This window comes from Symphalangus syndactylus, chromosome 23, assembly GCF_028878055.3.
Source record: "Symphalangus syndactylus isolate Jambi chromosome 23, NHGRI_mSymSyn1-v2.1_pri, whole genome shotgun sequence".
In the NCBI taxonomy this organism is placed as follows: Eukaryota; Metazoa; Chordata; class Mammalia; order Primates; family Hylobatidae; genus Symphalangus; species Symphalangus syndactylus.
This window is the reverse complement of record NC_072445.2, coordinates 62,918,709-62,946,600: the sequence shown is the minus strand read 5'-3', so window position 1 is coordinate 62,946,600 and position 27,892 is coordinate 62,918,709. Positions and strand designations below refer to the sequence as shown.

The window sequence follows — 27,892 nt, the reverse complement described above, 5'->3', positions numbered from 1 at the left end:
GTCTGGCAAAGCACTTAAATTTAGAAAATATAAATAACTCTTACTATTCAACGATGGAACAAACAACACACAACCACACAGCCCATAAACTAAAGAGATCGGCACTACCCCCCGAAATGTACGAATGACCAAAAATAACATGAAAAGATGCTCACTATCTTTAGTCATCAGAGAAATGCAACTTAAAACCACAGAGATACCATCATACCGAACCGAGAACAGCTAAAAATAAAAAGACTACTAATAATCTCATTTATATATGGAATCTAAAACAAAAACCAACTCATAGAAACGGAGAGGAGAATGGTGGTTGCCAGGAGTTGTGTGTGGGGAAATGGGGAGATGTTGGTCAAAGGGTACAGAGTTTTACTTACAAAATGAGTAAGTTGGCCAGGTGCAGTGGCTCACACCTGTAATCCCAGCACTTTGGGAGGTCGAGGCAGGCAGATCACCTGAAACCAGGAGTTCAAGATCAGCCTGACCAACATGGTGAAACCCCATCTCTACTAAAAATACAAAAATTAGCTAGGTATAGTGGTGCACGCCTGTAATCCCAGCTACGTGGGAGGCTGAGGCAGAGAATCGCTTGAACCCAGGAGGCGAAGGTTGCAGTGAGCCAAGATCACAAGATCACACCACTGCACTCCAGTGACTCTACCTCAAAAAAACAGTAAGTTCTAGAGACCTAATGTACAGCACAGTAACTGTAGTTAATAATAATGCATTATATGCCCGAAATTTGCTAAGAGAGGAGGTCTGAAGTATTCTCACTGCAGGAGCACGCACATACACACACACACCCCAAAAGGTAACTATCTGAGGTGATGAATATGTTAATTAGCTTGTGATAATCATTTCACAATGTATACATGTATCAAAAATCATGTTGTACAACTTGAATTATATATTTTATAAATTATACCTCAATAAAGTTGAAAAAAACTAGGTTCAAGTTATAAAACATAGATATGTATAAGGATGTGAATATGTATATAAGCAATCAATATAGGAAAAATACATATACACAAATATATGGACATATACATTTCCTATTGAAAAGATGACGGCACCACATCCCTCTGTCATGTCAAAGCAGTGCTTAGTTAAGAACACACCCCATCGACCACCAGGCAATTCAGGAAAAACAATGAGTGTTTTGTTTGTTTTTATGATGAGAAGGTAATGTATATAGTCTGCCACAATAATTTTCTGCTGTCTGCTGTTTTCATACTTACAACTACTCTGATAACTCTTTCTAGAACATTCTCAGAATTAGTTCTAACCAAGCTCTAGCCCGAATGCCACTTTTACCTCTCAAATAAACTGCTTTTCCTACTGCCTGGACATCAAGAAAGTCCAAATAAGTGACCAAGAAATGGAAGAACACTTTTGAGTGACTGAGGAAGGGAAGAAATTAAATGAGCCAAGTCAGAACTCTCTGTAGGGTGAAAGTGAATGGGAAGTGTTGGGAAAAATCATCAGCACTTTTATGAAATGTATACATTTAAGATTATTTGTTGTTTTTGCCAGACTCCTTCCAGGCAAAGCATACATTTATAAATGTTTAAGTGTATTTTTTTAAGTTCATTGCAGCTATAGAAATTGTTCCATAATGTGGAAGCCAAGTTTCCAGCTCTCAATTTCCCGAGATGTATAATTATATTATTATTTATTTATTTATTTTGAGATGGAGTCTCACTCTGTTGCCCAGGCTGGAGTGCAGTGGCACGATCTTGGCCTACTGCAAGCTCCACCTCCCAGGTTCACACCATTCTCCTGCCTCAACCTCCCGAGTAGCTGGGACTACAGGCACGTGCCACCACACCTGGTTAATTTTTTTGTATTTTTAGTAGAGACGGGGTTTCACCATGTTAGCCAGGATGGTCTCGATCTCCTGACTTTGTGATCCACCCACCTCAGCCTCCCAAAGTGCTAGGATTACAGGTGTGAGCCACCGCACCCGGCCAGAATTATATTATTGTATTATTTTGATTAAATGATTTGACTCCGTTTCTTCTGTATTAATGTTGATGTATCTTTCAGTGCATACTTGATACTTTAAAAAAAAAAAAGACTACCAATACCAAGTGTTGGCAAGGATGTGGAGCCACTGAAACTCTCCTGTACCACTGGTGGGGATATAAAATAAAACATCCATTTTGGAAACGTTTGGCAGTTTCTTACAAAGTTAAGGATGCACTTGAAATATCATTTAGCAAATCTGCCCCCAGGATTTTGCAAAAAAGAGATGAAAACACATCCACAAAAGACTTGTCTATGAATATTCATAGCAGCTTAATTCAAAATAGCCAAAAGGTGGAAACAACTCAAACGTCTATCAGTGAGTGAATGCATACACAAGTTGTGGTATGTTCATACACTAATAAGATGCTACTCAACAATAACAATAAAAGAACTGTTGATATACAGAACAACATAGATGAATCTCAAAAACAGGCTGAGTGAAAGAGGTCAGATATAAAGATTCCACTTACGTATGCATGATTCTACTTCTAGCAGCTTTCTGGATGGATGGAAATGTTCTGTACTTCGACTAGCTGCTGGTACATAGATTTATACATTTGTCAATACTCATCAAACTGTTAAGTGTACACATCTTATTGTACATAAATTATACCTCAATAAAGTTTATTTAAAAACACAAAAAGCAGCCATTCTGTTACAGCTCATCGTGCAGGAAAGACATGTACACAATTTTGACGTGCTTATAATAATGACAGTGCAAACCGTGTTAAGAGCGCAAGCATGAAGAATATAAGCACACACCTTCATATAGCCAAATCCACAGATTTTCACTTGACAAACTGACTTTAAAAGCATTTTGAGTCTTTGCTTAAAATTTTTCAGATACTCAAAATGGATAAAACTGAAAGACAGGTGAGGTTTTGGTTATTTTAACTATTAGTAAATCCACAAATAATTTATATTAGACACCTGCTATGGTCTGAACATTTGTGTGCCCCCAAAATTCCTATGTTGAAGCCTAATTCCCAATGTGATGGTATTAACAGGTGATTAGGTCATGAGGGGGATTAGTGCCCTCATGAATGAGACTAGGGCCCTTACAGAAGAGGGGGCTTGTTTGCCCTTGTATCATATGAGGGCAGAGCAAAAAGCCACCATCACAACCCTCACCAGGCACTCAATCTGCTAGTCCCTTGACCTTGGACTTCCAGCCTCCAGAACTGTGAGAAATAAATTTGTGTTGTTTAAAAGCCACCCAGTTTACGGCATTTTGTTATAGCACCCAAACTAAGATAACACCATAACAAAAACCAAAAACGTGGCTGCAGGATGTCATGGTGGCTGTGAAGGTGGATTCTAATACTGGGTCCACCACACTGGCTGCCTAGCCTTGGGCCAGCTATGGAACCATTCTGAGCTGTAGTTTCCTGTCTACTTTGTAAGTTTGTGAGGGCTAAATTAAATGAGAAAACCTATGTAACGCTTTTAAAATAGTGGCTGTTGGCCAGGTGTGGTGGCTCACGCCTGTAATCCCAGTACTTTGGGAGGCCGAGGTGGGTGGGTCATTTGAGATCAGGAGTTCGAAACTAGCCTGGCCAACATGGTGAGACCCCACCTCTACTAAAAATACAAAAATTAGCCAGGCGTGGTGGTGGGCACCTGTAGTCTCAGCTACTCGGGAGGCTGAGGCAGGAGAATCTCTTGAAACTGGGAGGTGGAGGTTGCAGTGAGCCAAGATCATGCCACTGCACTCCAGCCTGGGTGACAGAGCGAGACTCTGTCCAACATCCCCCCAAAAAAACAGTGGCTGTTATCAAATAAGTCCTCAACATAAATATGTAATGCTATTACTATTGTCTCGGGACATTTGGATGAGTTCTGTCTGGGAAGGCAGATGCTCCTAGTACAGTCCTATGCCTGCCCTTCCTGAGTTTGCAAGTACAGAGAAAAATACACAGGAATTACCAACCCCATCAAATATATATATTCAGATCCACACACGCACCGTCAATGTCTTTAGGAATACATAACAGGAGTATCACGCAGCTAAAGTTCTCAGATGGGAGTTATCACCTAGTGGATACCATCCCAGTATTCCCATCAGAGGAAAAGGGGCCAAAAGGGATCAGGATTGAAGGGAAGAGGGAGGTTGAAAGCAAGTGAGAGGGCACTGAAAGAACAAGGTCGGAGCATCACAATTTGAGAGACAGAGGCAAATTAGAAAGAACTCAGAAGAAGGACCAGCAGGTTGGTGAGGGAATTTGAAAAAACTTGACATAAAAATCTTCACCGAAATCAGTGTGTTCCATCTAGGGATATGACACATGAAAGATTCTGTAGCTTCTCTACTCGCTATGCCTCCCATCAGGTGCACAACTATTTCCAGTGCATAGAGAGAAATTTCAGCCCAATAAAAGAAAGAACTCTCTAATAGCCAGAAGTGTCCAACATTGGAACCAAGAGCCCCAGGAGTGAATGAACCTGGAACACTGGTGGGGGATTCTACCCGGAGCCTTAAGACCCTGTTGATAGAGCAGTCTTGGGAATTGCTGGCTTGTTCACTTCTACTTCTTGCACTGATACTATTGATTCTCTTGAGTGTAATATGTTTTCTACAGGCAACTTTTCATTATTTACGAGCAGGCTATTCCTGATGAGTGGTTAATGAAGTCTTTATAGAGTAGGCGATGCCCTAGTAGTATAGCTAGGGTAGTGTTCTGGCTTGGGAGGCAATTCCTGTTGACTTTCTAACTTCCTGTGTGAATTCATCAGGGTATAGCTATCAGTTTGGCAGGAGCTGGAAGGAGAAACACCTGAAAGGAATCCCAGCTTATCCTTAGGATACGCCACTGGGAATGCTCTGTACATTTCTATTTCTCTCCACTTCCATTTCTCAGTGTAACAAGTGAGATGGGGAAGATGGGAGAGAGAGTCTTGCCAGGCCATACAAAGTGATGGCCCCGTATGGCATGGGGAATGGTGAGCACAAGGTGAGTGGAAGGAACAGAACAGGAAGTGAGAATGAAATTTTGGAACTTCTAGACAAAAGGATTTGCATACAAGTATTTTATAATCTATTAAATTAAGTTGGATTAAACACATTATTCTGATGTATCAATGCAGATGACTAGAAATGGACGTATCTGTATTTCAGCTGAGTTACTATTAAGGACTACAACAAAAGTGTATTTTTACGCCACAGTTGAGACTTAAAAAAACATCTGTTTATAAAATATTCTGAGCAAGTTGCCTTTGGTGCTGAACATACTCATATTTGGTCTCAGTCCAAAAGTGATTTTTTTCCCCTTGCATGACTTAATAATAAGGCATTCAGTCACCTAGGGGCTGCTTATAAAAAAGTAGCAAATGTCTGTGGAGTACTCCTGGACCGCAGCATTCTTCCCAGGTCACTGTCACTGCAGTGCTGGTGTGCTCCCCACCAAGATGCCCAAAGGCAGAAGGCCCCACGGAGGGCAGCCAGGCTGCCTGTGACCTGTGTGCCATAAAAATAGACTCACTCGCCACCCTACAGAAACAGAGGCAGGTTTAGTTAGGAAGAGAGAGAGAAGGGGAGGGAGAGGGAAAGGGAGGCAGTGAGAGGCTGAGCCGTGGAATATAAAGGAGCAGCATCAAAAAGGCTCAACCCTGAGCTATCACTTCAGCAGGAAACTCGTATGGCCCCCAGAAGCTCTTTTGGGGACGCTAAGGGGACCAGTGTCCCCAAAAGAGCTTCTGGGGGCCATATAAGGGGAGGATGTAGTAACTTGATCATGTGGTTTTATCACACTGGCCCCCAGAAAGGATGTCAGGGCTCTCAGGGCAGAAGGCTTTCCTGATGTGAATAGCAAACTCAAGCTGGACAAATTTTGGCCCAATTTCTCTGATTTCAGAACTCTTAAGATCCAATGCTGCCTCCTCAGGAAGGCCTTTTCTTTCCGATCTAAGCTACACACCACCTCCCATCACTCTCTATCACCTTAGCATAACGTTGTTTTTATAGCCTTTATCACAGTCTTAAGTTACTTTGTGTATCTGTTCACTTACCTGTTGCCTCAGCCTCTAGACTGGGATTTTGCAGAGGATGGGGCCATGTTTTGTTAAACACTGCTCTATCCTGACGCCAGAACAGTACCTGGCCTGGAAGAGGCACTCGAGACTGGATAAATGAATAAACACAGGCTCAAATGAGTGAATGGATGCACTAAAGAAGTAGGCCAGGAAATGTTGCTTTGAGGGATGTATAGAATAGATGAACAAAGAAAAGAAAGAAAAGGAAAAAAGAGATCAGCTTGTTTGTAACCTGCAACCACCTACTGTCTGCCAAGTCTTCCTGCCACTCCCATGCTACCCAGCCATGCTCCAGGTTTAAATGCAAAAACCTGCTTTGCAAGATATCTAGTGGCAGTTTGTTGAGGACCCAGGGAGCAGTTCCCTCAAACACTGCTACTGGTGATCTTAGATTCAGAAGGGCTGAGGATGACTAAATTTGTATTTGCAATTCAACTATAATCTAGCCCAGAAATTCTGGACAAACTGGAATCTCTGGGAGAAAGGACAAGTAAAGAAGTATATAGAACTTAACATGACCCAGATTCTAACTGCTTTGTTTGCTTTGAGACTTTTAACACTTTTTAAGCAGAAGTATGTTCAAAAGGGCTAGAAAGTAATCTAAATAATGCAGTCAGCAGTCAGACAAGATTTATAGAAAATCTTAATAATAAGAGAGAGTCAAGGGTTAATCTAAAACTTGGAGCTCTAATGTCCAGGAGGGCAGTGGTTTTTATTGATCATGGGGAACTTGGGAAGCTAATCTGGGACATGACACTAAGCATAACTTGAAATTTGCTGAAGTTCAGATGACAGCAAGATACGCTGCAAGATTGCAGCAGCCTGTAAGTAAGCCAGTAGAAAGGTAAGAGTTAGAGCCACTGATAAGAACCTTATACAAAATCCGTGTAGTGTGGTATAATGGAAACCATAGATCTAGTGTTTATTCCCTGTTCCTGGGGCAGAACTTCAAAAGCGCTTGGAACTTCCTGAATGACAGGAATTGTTATGCTAATGAGGTGATCCATGGTGGCCCCTAGGTAGCTTCAAGATGGGGGCTGGTCACCAGAAAGATCAACTGTGTGATTAGAGTGTTGGAATTCTTAGCTAGTCCAACCTCCAGGGAGAGGAGGGGACAGGTAGAGACTGAGTTAAATCTTGTGGCCAATGATTTAATCAATCATGTCTATATGATAAGGCCCCAGTAAAATCTCTGGACACTGAGGCTCAGTAGAGCTTCCTGGTTGGTGAACAACTCAGTGATGTCCTGGGAGGGTGATGTGCTCAGATTCCATGGAGGAGGGCATGGACACTCTCTATCTGGGACCTTCCCAGACCTTACTCTATAAGTCTCTTCCATTTGGCTGATCCTGAGTTGTATCCTTTATAATGAGACTGTAATCATAATATAGTGGTCTCCCGAGCTCCCACTCTTACCATGTGAGATGCCTGCTTCCCCTTCACCTTCCACCATCACTGTAAGCTTCCTGAAGTTTCCCCAGAAGCTGAGTAGATGCCTGGTGCCATGCTTCCTGTACAGCCTGCACAACCGTAAGCCAATAAACTTCTTTTCTTTATAAAATTACCCAGGCTCAGTTATTTCTTCATAGCAATGCAAGAATGGCCTAATGCAAAGAGCCTGTACACATTGCTTGGATATGCAGATATGCATTACACAATAGTTGCCAGGATATGTAGGGAATTTCAGAGGCCTACCTTCAAGTGGAAACATTATTGAATTTTATATTTTATTTCTTACCATTCTGAGTCATTAACTGTCAGTAATTAAGGAATTCTAAATGTTATAATGGATAATAATTTTGCTTACATCTTATTCAAGAAATGTAGAGTAGGATGATCACTCTTGTATGTGACAATAAGTATATGTATCACAGCCACTTAATCAAAAATAAAAAAAACCTAATCTTTAAACTTTAATATGTGAAATTACAGGCTCTGAGGAAATCTAGAAAAATTACATCTCTGTTTAATTCTTGAAACTCTTTATTCCTTTAATTCTAAGACGTCACTAATTTTAAGATGATGACAGACTTTGGGGGAGCTGGGGAGAAAAGGAACACTTGCTCATGAAACACAGATGTTCCTCGACTTACAGTGGGGTTACATCCCAATAAACCCATTGTAAGTTGAAAATACCAGATGTTGAAAATGCATTTAATACACCTAACCCACCAAACATCACAGCTTAGCCTAGCCTACATTAAGCATGTTCAAATACTTACCTTATCCTACAGTTGGGCAAAAATCTTCTGGCAATGCAATACACTGTTGAGTATTAGTTGTTTAGCCTTGTGATTGCATGGCTGATTGGTAGCTGTAGCTCACTGGTGCTGCCCAGCATCCAGAGAGATTACCGTACTGAATACTCTACAGAATATGGTATTGCTAGTCCAGGGAAAGACCAAACTTCAAAATTTGAAGTATAGTTTCTACGGAATGCATATCACTTTCACACCACTGTAAAACTGAACAATCATTAAATTGAACCATCATAAGTCAGGGACCGTCTGTATAAATATCCACTGTAAAATATTATTCCGCTTCAGCAAAGGGAGCATATAAAAAAATTGAGTGCACCTTATATTTCAGAAAATACAGTAATATGGTAGGAATTCAGATTGTCTTTACTTCTTTTTAACTTTCGGATGATTTGCCTTAAATGTGTTGAACGTAATCACTTTTACCTTACACAATTTTCTTTTCCAAAAATATGATGGTCTGAAAGCAGAACTGTATTTATAATAAAATGTCCAGATTGGGGGTAAAGTGGCTGAGATAAGACAAGGGCCAATTTCATTCTATAATAAGCAGTCTGAAAATTTAAAAAAATACTTAATTTTCTACATTAACTGAATTTTGGAAGGCAATTTTTCACTAACCACATCTTAATACACTATAGACTAACAGAAACCAGCTTTTTCTCATATATACAGGTAAAGTGCAGGCCTTCTATGGAGCAAGGAGACTTTATTCTCCCATTGGGCACCATTTTACTCTGTGGAGAAAATCACTGAGAACAAGACACTGTCATCAAGCCCATAAAGCATCAGCTTAATGGACATGAAAATAGGGGGAAACGGGAATAAATAGCAAAGGATGTAAATACTCAGAGTGATTCACATGCAGAAGCTGGTGGCAAAGAACAGAAACACCGAGGCCTCTCAGGGCAGCAGCTCATGGAACGGCCTCTGATCCCGATGCAGCAAGGGACGGATGATGGGTCGCTTTGCCAGCAGCCACCTGCAACCCCAGGGCTTCTAGACAATGGCATCACTTCCCCCCCATCCCCTAGATGGCTGGCCCAAAGGAGGCAGTATCCACAAAATTCATGAGTATATTTTTATGGCTCTGTGAACTAAAATCCCCTCATAACAAGTAAGTCAATCTTCTCTCTTTCTGATCTTGAACTTCCTTTGGGTTATCCATGTGAACTTAGCAAACCACCCAGTGCAAGAAACGGCACTACTGAGTTCAGATGGCGAATCACAGCCTTGCTTAGACCAAGAGACTAAGAACGCTACAAGCAAAGTGTGTGGTCCTTACCCAAGCCTAAGCAATCTAGCTAAGCTTTGCCTTAACTTGCTAGAAACATGCTGAAAATAGGTTGTATGATCAGGCTTTGATCGAGGTAAGACTCACACTCTGATGAGGTCCCTCTCTTCAGGAGGTTTAAGTCACCAACATTTGAAAATAAACCTATCCACATATTATGAAAAAAGGGTGCTATAAAATCTGAAGTGAAGAACATTCTGCCTTTCAGTAGATGACCTAATTAATACAATACCATGATAGATGCCTGATAAATACTTCTGGGGATGATGCTGATTATTTTATAGTGCTGTCCAAAAGTGAGTAGGTGTTAGGTCAGGGGAAAAAATATACAGTTGTCCCTTGGTATCAGTGGGAGATTGGTTCCAGGACCTCCAGCGGATACCAAAATCTGTGGATGTTCAAATCTCTTAGAGAAAATGGCACCGTATTCGCATAAAATCTATGCACATCCTCCTGATATCTATTAAAAATCTCTAGATTACTTCTAATACTTAATACAATCTAAATGCTACGCAAATAGTTGTTATGCTGCATTGATTCTTGTATGTGTTATTATTTGTTGTTGTATTGTTATTTTTAATTGTTTTTTTCTGAAATTTTTTTTTTCTCCAGACAGAATCTTGCTCTGTCGCCCAGGCTAGAATGCAATGGTGGGATCTCAGCTCACTGCAACCTCCACCTCCCAGGTTCAAGAGATTCTCCTGCCTCAGCCTCCCAAGTAGCTGGGATTACAGGCACCCATCACCATGCCAGGCTAATTTTTGTATTTTTAGTAGGTTTCACCATGTAGGCCAGGTTGGTCTTGAACTCCTGACCTTGTGATTCGCCCACCTCAGCCTCCCAAAGTGCTGGGATTACAGGCATGAGCCACTGTGCCTGGCCTTTTCTGAATATTTTTGATCCACAGTTGGTTGAATCTGCAGATGGGAAGCCTAGGGGTAGGGAGGGCCGACAGTACTGTATTTATACATGGTGTAATTAAGTTACTTAGTACTGACATGGGAGCTTTCATGTTGAATTGTAAGTCATTATGTAAATATTAACTATGTATCAAAATTCTTATAACAAAGCAGGCTATGGCATTTGCTTTGAGTCACTGTTGAAGAACAAGCTCTGTGACTTTGGAAAATGATGAAACAGAACTCATTTTCCTCACTCGCCGCTGTCCTTGAGTTAACAATGGTTAATAACACTGACATTGCCATTCACGACTTACACTGTACTTTAGTGGTTAAGTGATTTATAGTACAATACTGAGCTTGTAATGAAAACAATCATTATTTTAGTTATTACAAAAAATGTCTATGAGACCATGAAAGGCATTTTTGTCACAGGTTTACAACAGAATCTTTCAAAGGTGATGGCTACCTGTGCATCTAATGACTTGGGCTAAAGAAGCCTGCAAAGCAGTGTAGCCCATCTGTACATCTAAATGGTGCAGGGCAGGTGAGCCCCAAAGTGGGACTTAGCCCACGAGGGTTCTTGGCTTTGCCCAGGAAAGAATTCAAGGGCATGCTGGAGGTAGACAAACACAGCGTAACTGAAGCAGCAGTGTTATACCTCCACAACTGCTCCTGCAGGTCCGCGCAGCCCCATAAGCAGAGAGGAGCAGCTCAGGGCAGCTTTGCAGTCGTATTTATACTCACTTTTAATTACATGCAGATTAAGGGATGGTTTATGCAGAAATTTCTAGGAAAGGGGTAGTAACTTTTGGGTCATCAGATCATTGCCATGGAAAGGAGCAGTAATGCCCGGATGTTGACATGGCAATGGTAAACTGACATGGCACACTGGTGGGCATGCCTTATGGAAAGCTGCTTCCACCCTGGTCCTGTTTTAGCTAGTCCTTAATTTGGTCCAGTGTCTGAGCCCCGTCTCCAGAGTTGAGTCCCACCTCCTACCTCATAAAGGCAAGGTTAGTGAGTGGAACAGTTAACACTAGTTTCAGAGGCTCTTTAGGCAGCTCAAAACAAGCAGGTCCAGGCCTAGGCTATTCTCAGTTGCCTCTCTAGGTTATCAACCCCATCCTTGGAGAGTCAAGGATGTGTCAAACATCGAAAGAATGATTTATGTGACAATCAAACCCTCACTCTGTCAGATAATCATGCATTTTTTTTTCCCAAGAGCAATGGAAAGTGAGCAAACTCTTCAAGATGAGTTGATTGCATTAGTTTTTTTAAAAAGTTAAGTACTCTTAAGATGACAGCAAGAAGTGGTGGGGCGGGGGGGAAGTTAAGTACTCTTTACGTGACCCAGGAGTAAACGAGATCCTTTTGGCAAACCTCAGAATGTTGGATGGTGTTGACAGCATGGACTGGGCAACCAGGAAACCATGTGCTAATTGGCTGCTTCATCCCTTTTTCCTTTTCTGTGTCTGCCAGGTGAGGCCCTGAGTTCGGAGCATGTCTGGCTCTCCGCGGCATCCTGCCTGTTATCTCTGTCTGGCAAACAACCACTCCGTGCTCCCAGAACTTCAGAGCCTTCCAGGGCACTGATGATAAGTTATTCTCAGCCCGCTGTGCCAAAGGCTTTTTTGGCCGAGGGACTGAGGAAGACCATTGTTGTCGCTGGCTGTTATCTCTCGAGCCGACTCCACTTGGCAGAGGCACAAGTCCATCTCTCTGATGTGGAACAAGGCACTGGGCTCTAGATGAGTCAACACGTTAATAAACAAGAGGCATGGAGGAAATAGCAGCCAGTCTTGAAAACAAAAAAAAGAAACATTTTGAAGTGTACTGGATGCCGAGATGTTTGTCCTCCATAGTGCAATCCTGCTTTATCTCACTCCACAGCCTTCCTATCAAAGAAATGGGGAAGTTAATAGTTTATCAAATGTGAATCGGCTGTAGTGTTTATGCATAACTTACATAGCATGGAAAGTATTTTTTGGTGCTGGGGGTACTGTTTTCTTTCTTTTGCAAATTTATATCTTTGTCATTCATCTCCCTTTTTGTCAGACTACATATTTGAGGAAGTCTTCTGTCTACCAAGACGTTTATTGTCTCCTGAACTTATCCCCATGCCATCAGGGAAATCACCCCGACTGTGGCTCGGCAGTTCCCAGAGTGAGATAAAAAACAGCAAGCTTTCCCCTAATGTAGACAGAGAAGCAGGATGGAAACCCTGCTCTGGGGAAGGTCCCGTCTCCGAAGCAGAAGACCAGGGCAGAGGGAGAGCATGCTGTGCCACATATGTGTTCCCGGCAAGCACAGAGTGGTGCTGTCAAGTAAACACTGGCCACAGCAACCAAGCAGCAGCAAAGCCCTGCCTCTCAGCACCTGCATGGGTCACTGTGATGGCTCACACCAGGTGCACCAACACCACACTCTGGTGATTTAGCAGGAACCCACAGATTCCACATGAGACGGGAGCTCAACTGTTGGAAACACAGTGTATCGCCGTTAGGATTCTTGGGGAAATGCAGGTGGAGGAAGCCAACTCTAGTCCTAGGGCAACCTTTGCTTCCAGAGATCCCGAATGCACAAGAGTGTTCCCTAAACTTGCTCTGGATTGGGAACACAAGGGAGACAGGACTTCCTAGGGTCACTCAGAGACACCTCGTAATAATCCTGTGTTGACAGTTGTAAGAAGGTGACTGTACCTCTGTTTCCTCCAGAAAATCCTGGTTTTGTCCTGCTGTATGTATTAGTGACACCCACTTTCATGCTCAAAAGGTGTCTTCACGTGGATGACAAATGCTCCTCTTGTCAGTCCACTCCCTCATGGAACTAAAGATCGGCTTCACTGATGCCACAGCTGCACTATTAGGGCCACTTACCACCTGCACTTTATTTCAGCAAATGCCTGTTAAGCACCTGTGGGGCATCCCCTTTGCCTCCCACTGTGCTTGGCAAAGAGGACAACATGAATAGATGGTCCTTACCACAAGCCTTAGTCTAGTCAGAGAGACAGACACCTCAATAGATGACTACACAGCCCTGTGTTAAATGTGACAGCAGAGGCACACACAAAATAGGACTGCAGTGTCTCCTCTCAACGTCAGTTTACCATCTGCTCACTTGGAGAGTTATCTAGGGGATGTCCCAGCTTGCAAGTGGGGATGGCAGTGCTGGCGTCAGCAGTGTGAGCAGACAGAAACTCAGAAAGCCATGGAGTAGGCGTGTTTCTTGCTGTGCTTTGGGAAGCGTCATCAGCATCTGGAGAGCAGAGTGTAAACGGGGACACAGAGGTGCTCACCTTTTCCCCTAAAGATATGCACAGTTTTGTAATTTAAATATTTACTTCTGTTAGTGCTTAGCTACTACAGAACACAAAATAAATCCACTCTAAAGAAGCTAACTGGTGTGAGATGGTATCTCACTGTGGTTTTGATTTGCATTTCTCTGATGGCCAGTGATGAGGAGCATTTCTTCATGTGTTTTTTGGCTGCATAAATGTCTTCTTTTGAGAAGTGTCTGTTCATGTCCTCTGCCCACTTTTTGATGGGGTTGTTTGTTTTTTTCTTGTAAATTTGTTTGAGTTCATTGTAGATTCTGGATATTAGCCCTTTGTCAGATGAGTAGGTTGCAAAAATTTTCTCCCATTGTGTAGGTTGCCTGTTCACTCTGATGATAGTTTCTTTTGCTGTGCAGAAGCTCTTTAGTAAACACCGCATGTTCTCACTCATAGGTGGGAATTGAACACTGAGAACTCATGGACACAGGAAGGGGAACATCACACTCCGGGGACTGTTGTGGGGTGGCGGGAGGGGGGAGGGACAGCATTAGGAGATACACCTAATACTAAGTGACGAGTTAATGGGTGCAGGAAATCAACATGGCACATGGATACATATGTAACAAACCTGCACATTGTGCACATGTACCCTAAAACCCTAAAGTATAATAATAAAAAAAAAAAAAAAAAAGAAGCTAAGATCCAGGTGTCTTAGTCAATTTAAGCTGCTATGACAGGATACTATGACTTGGGTGGCTTATAGAAAACAGAAATTTATTGCTCACAGTTCTGGAGGCTGCGAAGTCTGAGATCAAGGCCCTGGCAGATTTGGTGTCTGGTGAGGGCTGCTTTCTGGCTTACAGATGGCACCTTCTCACTGTGTCCTCACGTGGTGGAAGGGAGAAGGCAGCTCTCTTTTATAAGGGCATTAATCCCATTCACAAGGTCTCTACCCTTCTAATCTAGTCATCTCCCAAAGGCCCTACCCCCTCATACTGTCACCTTGGGGCTTAGGATTTTTCTTTTCTTTTTTTTCTTTTTTTGAGATGGAGTCTCATTCTGTTGGCGAGGCTGGAGTGCAGTGGCACGAACTCAGCTCACTGCAACCTCCGCCTCCTGTGTTTAAGCGATTTTCCTGCCTCAGCCTCCCAAGTAGCTAGGTCTACAGCCATGCGCCACCATGCCTGGCTAATTTTTGTATTTTCAGTAGAGACAGGGTTTCACCATATTGGGCAGGCTAGTCTCGAACTCCTGACCTCAGGTGATCCACCATCTTGGCCTCCCAAAGTGCGGGGATTACAGGCGTGAGCCACCTCTCCTGGCGAGGGGCTTAGGATTTCAACATGTGAATGCAACATGTGACCAAGAGACTAATGACAAAACTGCTACAATCAAAGCATGCAGTCCTTACCCAAGCCTAAAGAATCTAGCTAAACCTCACCTTAGCTAGCCAAAAACTTGCTGAAAATATGTGTATGACAGCCAGTGAACATGACTTTGATCGAGGTAAGACTCACACTGATGAGGTCCCTCTCTTCAGGGGATTTAAATTACCAACATGTCAAAACAAACCTATCCACATATTACAGAAAAAGGGATGCAAATATTCAGACCATAGCACTAGGCATGGAGTTTAGGATTAAAAAGGAAAACTTCTGCTGATTCTATTTTTACCCATGCCCACTGGAGGCAGACCCTCCTCTCAGCAGTCTTTAGCACTGATGCAAAATTTGTAAAGTATTGAGTTTTCTCATTATCTTTTGAGTGGCTGAGTGGATATGCCTGCATTTTTAAACTTTGTTCATTTCATGCACTTTCTACGTAGAGCATCTGATATGGTTTGGCTCCATGTCCCCACTCAAATCTCATGTTGAAATGTAATCCCCAATGCTGGAGGTAGGGCCTGGCGGGAGGTGATTGGATCATGGGGGTGGTTTCTCATGGTTTAACACCACAGGGTCCTTAGTGCTTTTGTCACAATAGTGAGTGCTCATGAGATCTGGTTGTTTAAAAGTGTGTGGCACCTCCCCCTTCTCTCTCTTGCTCCTGCTCTGGCCATGTAAGACATGCCTGCTCCCGCTTCGCCTTCCGCTATAATTGTAAGTTTCCTGAGGCTTCCCCAGAAGCGGAGTGGATGCTAGCATCATGCTCTGTGGAACTGTGGGCCAATTAAGCCTCCTTTCTTTATCAATTACCCAGTCTCAGGTATTTCTTTATAGCAATGAGAGAACAGACTAATACAACACCCCTCTCCCTCTTTTTCACTTGTTGAAAGGTGCCAATCCAAAGAACAAACAGAGAGGGAGACTCTCTAAAAGACAATTATGTTTATCTGGGAATAGGGCGTTGTAATGGGAATATGCACGCCATAGTCAAGTATGTGTGAATTCAGGGAGATGAATTTAAAAGGCTGTCAAAGGAAAATGAGGATTACATAATTGTTTTGAGATAATTATCCATGGCTACAAGGATCAATAGCAAGGATAGTGCCAGTCTGAGGCTAGACAGGCAGTTGCTAGACAGACGTCTTCACAGAAGTGTTTTTGTGTGTGTTAGCGTTGCAAGGGCCTTTATACAAAGTTGTGGTTTTTGCAAAGTCTTTTGTGGTAGTTCTTGTTATCAGGCGTTCATGCATGAGTGCCCTGCATTCATGGCCTTCCTCAGCTCTATTTGTCAGGGCTTTTAACACAAATGACTCCATTTTGATTCTGACAACTTTCACAACAGAAAATCATGAGCCCAATTCACAGGTCGACTCTTTAAAAAAAAAACAATCCCTGATCCTACGAGGCAGGACTGGTCCTAATCTTATTCTGTATATTAATCCTTGATAGTACTCGTTGTATGTTAGTGAATTGTCTATAAGTCATTGTCCACAGTTAGACTCTGAATTCTTGGAAGCCAAGCACTGTATCTGATTCATTTTTCTAATTCTAGCATTTAGCATAGAGTTCGGTAAATATTAAACACTAGTTTGGATAAACATAATCATAGCTTTAAAAAGTGCACAGCTCAATGAATTATCCAGAGAGAATACACCTGTGTAACTATCACCCAGGTCAAGAGTTAGAAAATTAGCAGCACCCCAGAAGTGCCACCTTGACCCACATTCCAATCCCTGTATGCTTCCATCTCTTAAAGGTAGCTGCTATTTTGTCTTCTACCACTACCAGGTATTAGTTTTACTGTTTTAAACATTATATAAATGAAACCATATAGTATATTTAATTTTACATTCAACTTCTTTCACTCAATATTATGTTATATATTATCTATATCTATCTATATATCTATATTATTGTAGGGAGCTGAGTTAGTTCATTCTGGGAGGCTATATAGTATTCCATTGGATGAATACACTACAATTTATCTACTCGACTCCTGTTGGATATTTATTTCCAATTTGAGGCTTTTACATATTATGCTCTTATAAAGTCTTATATGTGTTTTATAATATACATGGACACAATTTCTGTTAGAAATGAATTTTCCAGGTCTTTGGGCACAGCTCTGTTCAGCTTTAGTAGATAATGCAAAACATTTTTTTCACAATGTTGTGCCAGTTTATACTCCCAACTGTACTATGTATGTTTCCATTGCTGTGGATTTTGACCAACACTTGATATCATCAATCTTTTAAATTATAGACACTTTGGCATGTGTGGTGTGTGCATGTCTGTGTAATAGTATTACATTGTGGTTTTAATCTGTTTTCCCCATGATTAGTGAGCTTGAGCACTTTTTAACATTTTTATTGGCCATTTGGATACTCTCTTTTATGAGTTTCCTGTTCAAATCTGTGTTGCTCATAATTTCTACCAGGCTTTCTGGCTTTTTATTTCATTTTCAAATGGTAATCCAATCTTGGATTCATAAGACAATCCAAACTTATTTGCGATGTATTATTCTTTTCTTGATGCATTACTACATTGTTTTTTAATATTTTGTTCAGTTTTTGCATCTATGTTCATAATGTCATTGTCTATAATTTTTCTTTCTAGTAATACAATTGTCATAATCTGATGCTAATTTATTCTGGTCCCATAATAATACAACCCCAAATTGGGATGTATTTTTTCTTTTAATCTCTGGAATGATTTGTGTAAGATTACTATGGTAGGCAGTCTCTAAGATCATATCCCAAAGATTCTATTATCCTGGTATTCATGCCCTTGTATAATAACCCCCCGTTAGTGTGGGCCAGATTTAGTGATTCATTTCTAAGAATACAATCTATCAGGGATGATGGGATGTCACCTTCAAGATTAGGGTACAAAAAGACTGTAGCTTCAGTCTTCAGTGCTCACCATCACCTAGTCAGTCTGAGGAAGCCATCTGTCATGCTGTGAACAGCCTTACAGAGAGACCCACATGGTAAGAAACTGAGTAAGGTCTCTGGCCAACAGCAAAGGAAGAAGTAATGCCTTCAGTCAACAGCCTGTGAAAAACTGAAGCCTGTCAACAACCACATAAGTGAGCTTGGAAGTGCACACTTTACCAATCAAACTTTCAGATAAGACTGCAGCCCCAGCCAAGAGCTTCCCTGTGGAAAAACCTTGGACCAGAGGCATCTGGGTAGGCCACACCTGGATTCCTGACCCATAGAAACTGTGAGATAATAAATGTTGTTTAAAGTTACTAAGTTTTGGGATACTGTGTTTTGCAGCAATAATCAATACAATTACCATTATTTTTCTTTTAAATGTTTGAAAGAATTCACTGGTAAAATCATTTAATCTTGGAGTCTTCTTTATGGACAGATCTTTAATTACATATTCAATTTAATAATTACAGTACTATTTAGATTTTCCATTTCTTTCACTTAGTTTTGTTAAGTTTTATTTTTCTAGGAATTTGTCCATTTCTCTGCATTTTCACATTTACCGGCATAGAGTTGTGTCTAAAATCTTACTATCTTTATGATAATAAGATTCTCGTTGTAAGATCTGTAGGATCTGAAGTATGTTCCCTTCCACATTCTTGATACTGGTTATTTATGCCATCACTTTTTCCTGCACTAGTCTTACCAGGAGCTTGTCAATGTTACTAGTCTTTTCAAAGAAACAACTTTTGGCTTTGCAAGTCCTCTCTATTTTTATTAATTTCTTTAATCTATTTATCCTTTTCTTCTACTTTCTTTAGGTTTACTTTGCTGTTTTTCCCTAAAGCATTTTCTTTCCAGATTTATTTTTTGTAAATTTAAATTTTAAACTTATTTCTGTAATTTTTTGTAAATTTAAATGTACACTTAAAACATTTTTAAAGTTTATTTAAAATCATGCATTTTCCTTGAAGCACGGCTTTAGTTGCATCCCCAAAGTTTCAATGTCATACTGTAATCCTTTTTCAGTTTGCAATATCTTCTATAGAACCTTCACTGTGATTTCTCCTTGGCCCAGGACTTATGTAGAGGTATATTTGAGTTATTTCTAGTAATATTTTAGTTATTGATTTCTAGCTTAATTCTACTGTCATACTATCAGAACATACTCTGTATAATCTTAACATTTTGAAATTAGTTGAGTCTTGTTTTATGGCCCAGCATGGGATCATGTTTTATACATATTACTGTGTACTTAAAAATTATTTGCATTATGAACATTATGTAATAGTAAGTACACTGTTCTGTATATGCCAATTTGAATTAAGCTTGTTAATTGTCTTGTTCAAAGCTTCTATATTTAAAGTGCTTTTTCTATCAATTAGTGAGGAAGCTATGTTATTTGCTGAAAATTTAGAATTCTTATACCTTATTGTTGAAGCAAATAATTATTATGAAGTTTTCTCTCTTTATGTCTAGGAATACCTGTTACCACAGTGAACTTTCTCTGATATTAATCTTTGTGGTGTGATATTAAGTTACATCAGTTTTATTTTCATTAGTGTTTGTACACTATATCTTTTCCATTCATTTACTTTCCATCTTTCTGTGTTCTCAAAATTTAAATGTATCTCTTCTAAAGCATAAAATTGTTTTAAAAATAAATCCAGGCTGGGCACGGTGGCTCATGCCTGTAATCCCAGAACTTTGGGAGGCCAAGGCAGACAGATCACCTGAGGTTGGGAGTTCGAGACCAGCCTGACCAAAATGGAGAAACCCCATCTCTACTAAAAATACAAAATTAGCTGGCTGTGGTGGCGCATGCCTGTAATCTCAACTACTTGGGAGGCTGAGGCAGGAGAATCGCTTGAACCCAGAGGGCGGAGGTTGTGGTGAGCAGACATCGTGCCATTGTACTCCAGCCTGGACAACAAGGGCGAAACTCCGTCTCAAAAAAAAAAAAAAATTAAAATAAATAAATAAATCCAGCTATTAATATTTTAATAAAAGCATTTAGTTGCTATGTAGTTAAAGTATGTCTTGATATATTGGGGTTTACATCCTCCTAGGCTTCATGCTTCTCTTTCCTGTTCTAATTCCTTCTCCTGTACCCCCTCCCCCCTTCCATTTTGCTTTCTTTTGAATTAACTTGGTATTTAAAAATAATTTTCTCCCACTAATTTGGCATTTTACAATCTTTCATTACTTTTTAGTTACAGAAATTACACCATGCAGGCCAGTCACGGTGGCTCATGCCTGTAATCCCAGCACTTTGGGCGGATCACTTGAGTCCAAGAGTTTGAGACCAGCCTGGCCAACATGGTGAAACCCATCTCTACCAAAAACACAAAAATTAGCCAGGCGTGGTGGTGGGCACCTGTAATCCCAGCTACTTGCGAGGCTGAGGCAGGAGAATCGCTTGAATCTGGGAGGCAGAGGTTGCAGTGATCCGAGATCCGACCACTGCACTCCAGCCTGGGCAACAGAGCAAGACTCCTACTCAAAAAAAAAAAAAATTTTAATTTTAAAAAACAAAGCTAACATCCTTAACACTTTTACTTCAAAATGCAAAGGACTTTATAATACTTTAATTTTGTTTAGATGCCTCATTTTTGTTGAGACTTTAAACAATTATGTTTTTAAACTCCAAAGCATAGCATTAGTATCATTTTTTGAAGAACAACATGCATTTGGATTTACTCATTTATTTACCCCATTTCTCTTGCTCTCCATTTCAACCCCCATCTCTAAAAAATTAGAGTCATTTTTCTCTTGCCTGAGAATGTTCTTTGGTGTTCCCTTTATTACAGGGATGCTTCTGGTAAATTCTCTCAGTTGTTGTTTACCTGAAAATGTCTTTGTTTCCTTGTCAATCTTGATAGTTCTTTTTGCTAGGGATAGAATTCCAAAATTCAAAGACTTTATTCTTCTGTCTTCTATTATTTCTGTAAAGAAGTTAGCTGTCTTATGATTCATTCTTTGAGGATAATCTCTCCTCACCTACCACCTCACTTTGTTTGCTTTAAATTTTCTCTTTGCCTTTCAGCAGAATTTTACTATCATTTTTGTTTTTATTTATCTTACTTGAGGATTACAATGATTCTTAAAACTATGACTTTAGGTCATTCATCAATTTTGAAAAATTCTCAGCCATTATCCCTTGAAATGTTGCTTCTGTCTCATTTTCTCTCTCCTTTCCTTCCAGGACTAAATGTTACATTCTTGCACTGTATTCCCTAGCTTTTCTTTTTTATGTATTTTCTGTCTTTTCTTCCTGTCTTTTTTTTTTTTTTTTTTTGAGATGGAGCCTTGCTCTGTCGCCTAGGCTAAAGTGCCATGGAGCAATCTTGGCTCACTGCAACCTCTGCCTCCCAGGTTCTAGCGATTTTCCTGCCTCAGCCTCCGGAGTAGCTGAGATTACAGGTGCCTGCCACCACGCCTGGCTAATTTTTGTATTTTCAGTAGAGACAGGGTTTCACCATGTTGGCTAGGCTGGTCTCAAATTCCAGCCTTCAGTGACCCACCCACCTCAGCCTCCCAAAGTGCTGGGATTACAGGCATGAGTAACCACTCCCAGCCTCTTTTATGTATTTTCTAAACTTTTATTTTTCTATGCTTCATTCTAGATATTTTCTTCAGATTTTCCTACTCTACTATAATTATTCACTAATTTCTTAGGACTCCAATGTATCCAACCAAATTTTTTTTAAAATTTGTTCTCTGAGGAAGGTTGGTTTAAATCGACTAGTCTGCCATAAACAAAAGCAAATCCCCATTAGAAATATTTCATTATCATTTCATATCATTCTCTCTTTAGCTGTCTCTAATCTGCCATAAATCTTATCCATTGAGTTTTTCTTTTGTTATCATAATTTTTAGTTGTAGAACTTTGTTCTTTTATAGCATTTCTAGTTTTCTGCTTAAGTTGCCAATCTTGTCTTTTATTTCTTTAAATATATTAATCAGTGTTACTTTAAAATCTGTATAAGAGAATGACATTACTGAGATATGGCAGGATCCCCTGTGAGTCCATTTCTATTGTCTATCATTTCTCTTGGTATTCAGTCACATTGTCTTGACTCCTTATGTACATAATGACTGCCTGAATTCTGGACATTACACATAAAAAATGAGAGAGAATTTAAGGTCTAGGACAATGTTATTAATATATTTCTCCAAAGAGGAATATAAATTTGCTCTTTACAGACATCTAGGGATATTACCCATCTCAATTATCTTGATCCCACCAGGGATTGAGGTGATTCGCAGCTGAATTGCAGTGTCTGTGAGGAATGGTCTATTTCTATACATATTTACTCCCATGCTACATAGCCTTTCAGGGTCTCAATCCAAAGTTTTGAGAAGTTTACCAGACAATTGCTGTATCAGACCCCAAACTCAGTTTTTTGTTCCCTAATCCACTGAGTTTGTCAAAAACTCTGCTAAGCTTATCAGACTCTCAGCTACCTCTAATAGAACATGCAGAGGTCCCTAAGGAAACAGTGGGCCCAAATGCTCACTTCTCTGTACTTCTTTCTTTTCCCAGATCTCAGTACTATAATTATTCACTAATTTCTTAGGACTCCAATGTATCCAACCAAATTTTTTTTAAAATTTGTTCTCTGAGGAAGGTTGGTTTAAATCGACTAGTCTGCCATAAACAAAAGCAAATCCCCATTAGAAATATTTCATTATCACAAATACTTGTCCATTCACGGTAGTATGCTGGGGGTATAGCAGCACACATAATAAATTTCATATAAATTAAGTGTACAATTTTTCTGTCTCATTAGAGAATATATTTGCGCTATTATTTGTTAGCATGTCATTATCATAGGTTTTGACAGGATGGTAGGGAATAAATATTATTCCTTAATTCCATAGGTTTTAGAGTATGGAGGGATCATGTAAATTCACCTAAACTCCTCCCTCCCCATTTCACAGTGGCAGTAATAGAGCCCCAGGGATGTTGAGTGACTTATCCAAGATCAAACAATCAGCTAGTGGCACAAGCAGATTCTTAAATCAGTTATCACACTTCCTAGAGCTCCAAGGTCTTTCTTCCATAACACTGGTGGTGTTTGAGAAAGCTTCTATACATGAATTGGAATTTCAAGCATGTTTCTGATACTAAGAGAGAAGTGAGGCTAGAGGACCTGAGATGATAGGGCATTCAAGTCATTAGGTGCAACTTGAAAAAAAAAAAAAAGGCTTAGGTAGGAATGGGTTGATCAGGTAAAGAAACCGATGGATCAGCTGGGCACAGTGGCTCACGCCTGTAATCCCAGCACTTTGGGAGGCCGAGGAGGGTGGATCACCTGAGTTCGGGAGTTCGAGACCAGCCTGACCAACATGGTGAAACCCCCATCTCTACTAAAAATACAAAATTAGCTGGGCTTGGTGGCGCATGCCTGTAATCCCAGCTACTCGGGAGGCTGAGGCAGGAGAATCGCTTGAACCCGGGAGATGGAGGTTGCGGTGACCTGAGATCGTGCCACAGCACTCTAGCCTGGGCAACAAGAAGGAAACTCCGTCTCAAAAAAAAAGAAAAAAAAAAAAAGAAAGAAAGAAACTGATGGATCGAAGCGGCTGGGTTGGACGATAAACAGGCCGTGGGTAGGGAGGACAGAGAGGCGGCGTTCGCTCCTCTGGGACTTTTCATGCCTCGTTTTTTGTTTTGTTTTTTTCAGATGTGGCTTGTTCCTGACGCAGGGTCCAAGCAGTCAGCTTGAGCTTACTCTTTTGTGAGAGGGGAAAGTCTCCCGTGTGGAAAGCGGTTAAACTTGTGGAGGGGGTGCGAGACGGGAGTTCTCCCCCATGCCAGGCGAACGGTGCGGCCTCAAGCTGGTCCAGCAGGCGGCTCCACGACGACGTGTCTGAGGGAGGCCCCAGAGGGGGCGGGGAGGTGGCCCGCGGGTTCTGTAAAGACGCGTGGAGAAGATTCGATTCCGAGAACAGGAAGAGGCGGATGGAAAGAGAGCCAGGCGGCTGACGGGGAGGGGGCCGCCAAGATGGCGTTGGCCTCCTCCCAACCGTCGTTGGCGGTCGGTTTTTCATCCTTTGATCCCGGGGCCCCTTCCTGTACCGCGTCCTCAGCATCTGGAATCAAGAGCCCCATGGCATCTGAGGTGCCTTATGCCTCTGGCGTGCCCATCAAGAAAACAGGCCATCGAGGTGTTGATTCCTCAGGAGAGACAACATATAAAAAGACAACCTCATCGGCCTTGAAAGGTGCCATCCAGTTAGGCATTACTTACACGGTGGGGAGCCTGAGTACCAAACCAGAGCGTGATGTCCTCATGCAAGATTTCTACGTGGTGGAGAGTATCTTCTTCCCCAGTGAAGGGAGCAACCTGACCCCTGCTCATCACTACAATGACTTTCGTTTCAAGACCTATGCGCCTGTTGCCTTCCGCTACTTTCGGGAGCTATTTGGTATCCCGCCCGATGATTACTTGTGCTCCCTCTGCAGTGAGCCGCTGACTGAACTGTGTAGCTCTGGAGCTAGTGGTTCCCTGTTCTATGTGTCCAGCGACGATGAATTCATTATTAAGACAGTCCAACATAAAGAGGCGGAGTTTCTGCAGAAGCTGCTTCCAGGATACTACTTGAACCTCAACCAGAACCCTCAGACTTTGCTGCCTAAATTCTATGGACTGTACTGTGTGCAGGCAGCTGGCAAGAACATTCGGATTGTGGTGATGAACAATCTTTTACCAAGATCCGTCAAAATGCATATCAAATATGACCTCAAAGGCTCAACCTACAAACGCCGCGCTTCCCAGAAAGAGCGAGAGAAGCCTCTTCCCACATTTAAAGATCTAGACTTCTTACAAGACATCCCTGATGGTCTTTTTTTGGATGCTGACATGTACAATGCTCTCTGTAAGACCCTGCAGCGTGACTGTTTGGTGCTGCAGAGTTTCAAGATAATGGACTATAGCCTCTTGCTGTCAATCCACAATATAGATCATGCACAACGAGAGCCCTTAAGCAGCGACACTGTTCAAGTGTCAGTTGACACTCAAAGACTGGCCCCCCAAAAGGCTCTGTATTCCACAGCCATGGAATCCATCCAGGGAGAGGCTGGACTGGGCGACACCATGGAGACCGATGACCATATAGGTGGCATCCCTGCTCAGAATAGTAAAGGGGAAAGGCTTCTGCTTTATATTGGCATCATTGACATCCTACAGTCTTACACGTTTCTTAAGAAGTTGGAGCACTCTTGGAAAGCCGTGGTACATGACGGGGACACTGTCTCAGTGCATCGCCCAGGCTTCTACGCTGAACGGTTCCAGCGCTTCATGTGCAACCCAGTATTTAAGAAGATCCCTTTGAAGCCTTCTCCTTCCAAAAAGTTTCGGTCTGGCTCATCTTTCTCTCCACACACGGGCTCCAGTGGCAACTCCTGCATTACTTACCAGCCATTGGTCTCTGGGGAACACAAGGCACAAGTGACAACAAAGGCGGAAGTGGAGCCAGGTGATCACCTTGGTCGTCCTGATGTTTTACCTCAGAATCCACCTTTGGAGGATTCTGACCCCAGTTTCTCACCTGTAGATGGAAAGACTTTGCATATGCTAACTACAAGTACAACCTTGGAAAAGCTTGAATGTACAGAGTCAGAGTTCACCCACTAAGGGCAAAGCCTCAGAAGACCTGGAACAAGATTCTGCCTCTCTGTGATCCCAAGATGTCAGCCCTTGCCCCAGCAATGTTGAATTTTCTTCTACTTGGTCATCAAAAAAGGAGTGTAAAAGAAGCGAGGTGCGCTCTCCATCTTCTTCCTGAAGAAGAGCCTCCTCTCCTTCTCTGTCCTCATAAATGGGCATTAGTACCTCGGACAGTTGAGGACCACTCCATCCTCTCCACAGCATCCCTTCCACTCCACAGTTGGGTGGCACGGATTTTCAACCGGCTAACCTTGGCTTCCACAACTGAATTTTTTTCAGACCCCCATTCTTCATGCTGGAAATTAGATTACTGGACTTGGCAGTTTTCTTTCCCCTCATCTTTCACCAGGAACTGGACTCTTAATTTCCTCAGGACAGACTAGTTGGCACATTATCCCCACCTTAGTTCTTTCTCTCTGATCCCTGGACGAAGACCCCTGTAATCTCTGTATAGGTTTTTGGGGGATAAGGGTGTTTAGCCACCTCCCAACTTTTTTTTTTTTTTTCTAGAAAAAAGGAAAAGTGCGCAGCACCAAATTTCAAGCCAGTTTCAGATCAAAAATCCAGAAGTGTTGACAAGATGCCTATTCGTAGGGCTCCCTCAGAAGAGCCACGGTGTTTGTGAAGAGAAAAGTAGTGATTGCTCTGCCAGAAGCAGCTCCTCTTTAAACTCTTCCTCTCTTGATGAATTTCTTAAGGCTGAAGGAATGGAGAGAGTGGGACGTGGGGTAATCTTTACCCCTTTTGTTAAAACATGAGGCAGCCATGGGTTGGGAGATCATAGCCCTTCCTAGGCAGAATCCTATTCACTGCCAGGCTATAATGATTATTACTGTTTTGCAATTTGAAATATATTCTGGTTGCTTTTCTAAATATGAAGAATTACCAAATGAATTTTAGAACATTCTCCAAAGGAGTTTTTTTGCTCTTCCCATTTTTCCAACAGCGTTTTCCTGTTTGTGGTGCTAAGGTGAAGAGGGGACACCTCTGTCTGTTTAACAGGCAGTCTGTATCTATGAGGCCAGCAAATATTTTCTTAGATTCGTGGGGTGAGATCATTGCTATGCCATATGTCCTACCCCCCTGTCTTCATGCAGAGAAGTTGGAAATGGGGGCTACATATGCCCTCTCCTCCCCACCTACAAGAGTTGTGGTTTTCCATCTGATCCTTCCACTGTTGTCAGGAGAAGAAGGGGGCCTGGTATCTCAGGCATATTATTGAATTCCTGTTCTATCCCTTCTCTATCCCACCCTGCCTTGACAGTAGGTTAGCCCATACCCCAAATAACTTACTATATTAGACACCCCCTGCCAGTTTCTGGCTGCCTGTGTTTGCTGCCATGTTCTTTTTTACAAGAAGGAAAGAAACATTTCTTGCTATTTTTTTCATAATTTACTATTTATGATGTATTTAAGTGTTTTATTAAGGACAGAGTTCTGTAAGGGGTGGGAGAGAATATTTGAGGGAGGGCTGGGTCTTAGGGAAAGGAATGGGGAATCAACATTTTAATGAAGTGTCTCTATTTGCCTCTACTTTGTATTGTTCAGAAAAGGCAAATGCAATATAAAAGTGATATATAGTTTTAATGTAATAAACTTTTATCAGTTATTTAGAAAAAGAAAAGAAACTGATGGATCATTTTGATAACAATGAAGAAAGGAGACAGGGACAAGGAAAAGTCGAGGTTATCCTGTAAAGCATCTTAAAGCAGAAAGCAAGGCTCTTAGTTTGTAATTTAATATACCTGACTGTAATAATTGTAAAACAAGGCAGGAGTCAAGGAAGGGAAGCAGCTGACTATGCCATGTGTCTGTCAGCATAAGGCAAAGGCAGAGCGAGGTGAAACGGCATGACCAGGAAAGATGATATGCATTGTCATAAATAAATGCAGAGAGAAAGAAATCTTTTTGTGAAAACGAACTTTGTTTCTGGACCCCTATACTTTATAAACACAGGGTACCACTTATTCTTCAAACTACCTAAACTAGTCATGGATGAGTTTTCAATGTTTTTATATGAGTTCTTTCATGAGTCCAAAATACTATTTCTTACATTGTGTCTTTCCATAACTTTTCTGCTAATAAAGACACCTGCTAGGGTACCAGGAGCTTT

At 41.4% G+C, this 27,892-nt stretch overlaps 1 protein-coding gene across 3 annotated transcripts; it reads left to right on the top strand.

Annotated features, from left to right (window-relative positions):
- The first annotated feature begins 540 nt into the window (after window positions 1-540).
- LOC129473514 (phosphatidylinositol 4-phosphate 5-kinase type-1 alpha) lies at window positions 541-27,892 on the top strand. Of its 3 annotated transcripts, none has more exons than XM_063632939.1 (2): window positions 541-670; window positions 23,794-27,892. In XM_063632939.1, the coding sequence occupies exon 2, from the start codon at window positions 24,115-24,117 to the stop codon at window positions 25,744-25,746; it is 1,632 nt and encodes a 543-aa protein (XP_063489009.1). In that variant the 5' UTR covers window positions 541-670; window positions 23,794-24,114; the 3' UTR covers window positions 25,747-27,892. The 3 variants fall into 3 exon arrangements, with proteins under 3 accessions (XP_063489009.1, XP_055120051.1, XP_055120050.1); XM_055264076.2 differs by lacking the exon at window positions 541-670 and having other exon boundaries at window positions 23,775-25,441; window positions 25,589-27,892; XM_055264075.2 differs by lacking the exon at window positions 541-670 and having other exon boundaries at window positions 23,776-25,223; window positions 25,308-27,892.

Excerpts from the sequence above, each read along its gene's own strand:
- LOC129473514 (XM_063632939.1), top strand. The coding sequence starts at position 24,115 with ATGGCGTTGGCCTCCTCCCAACCGTCGTTGGCGGTCGGTTTTTCATCC.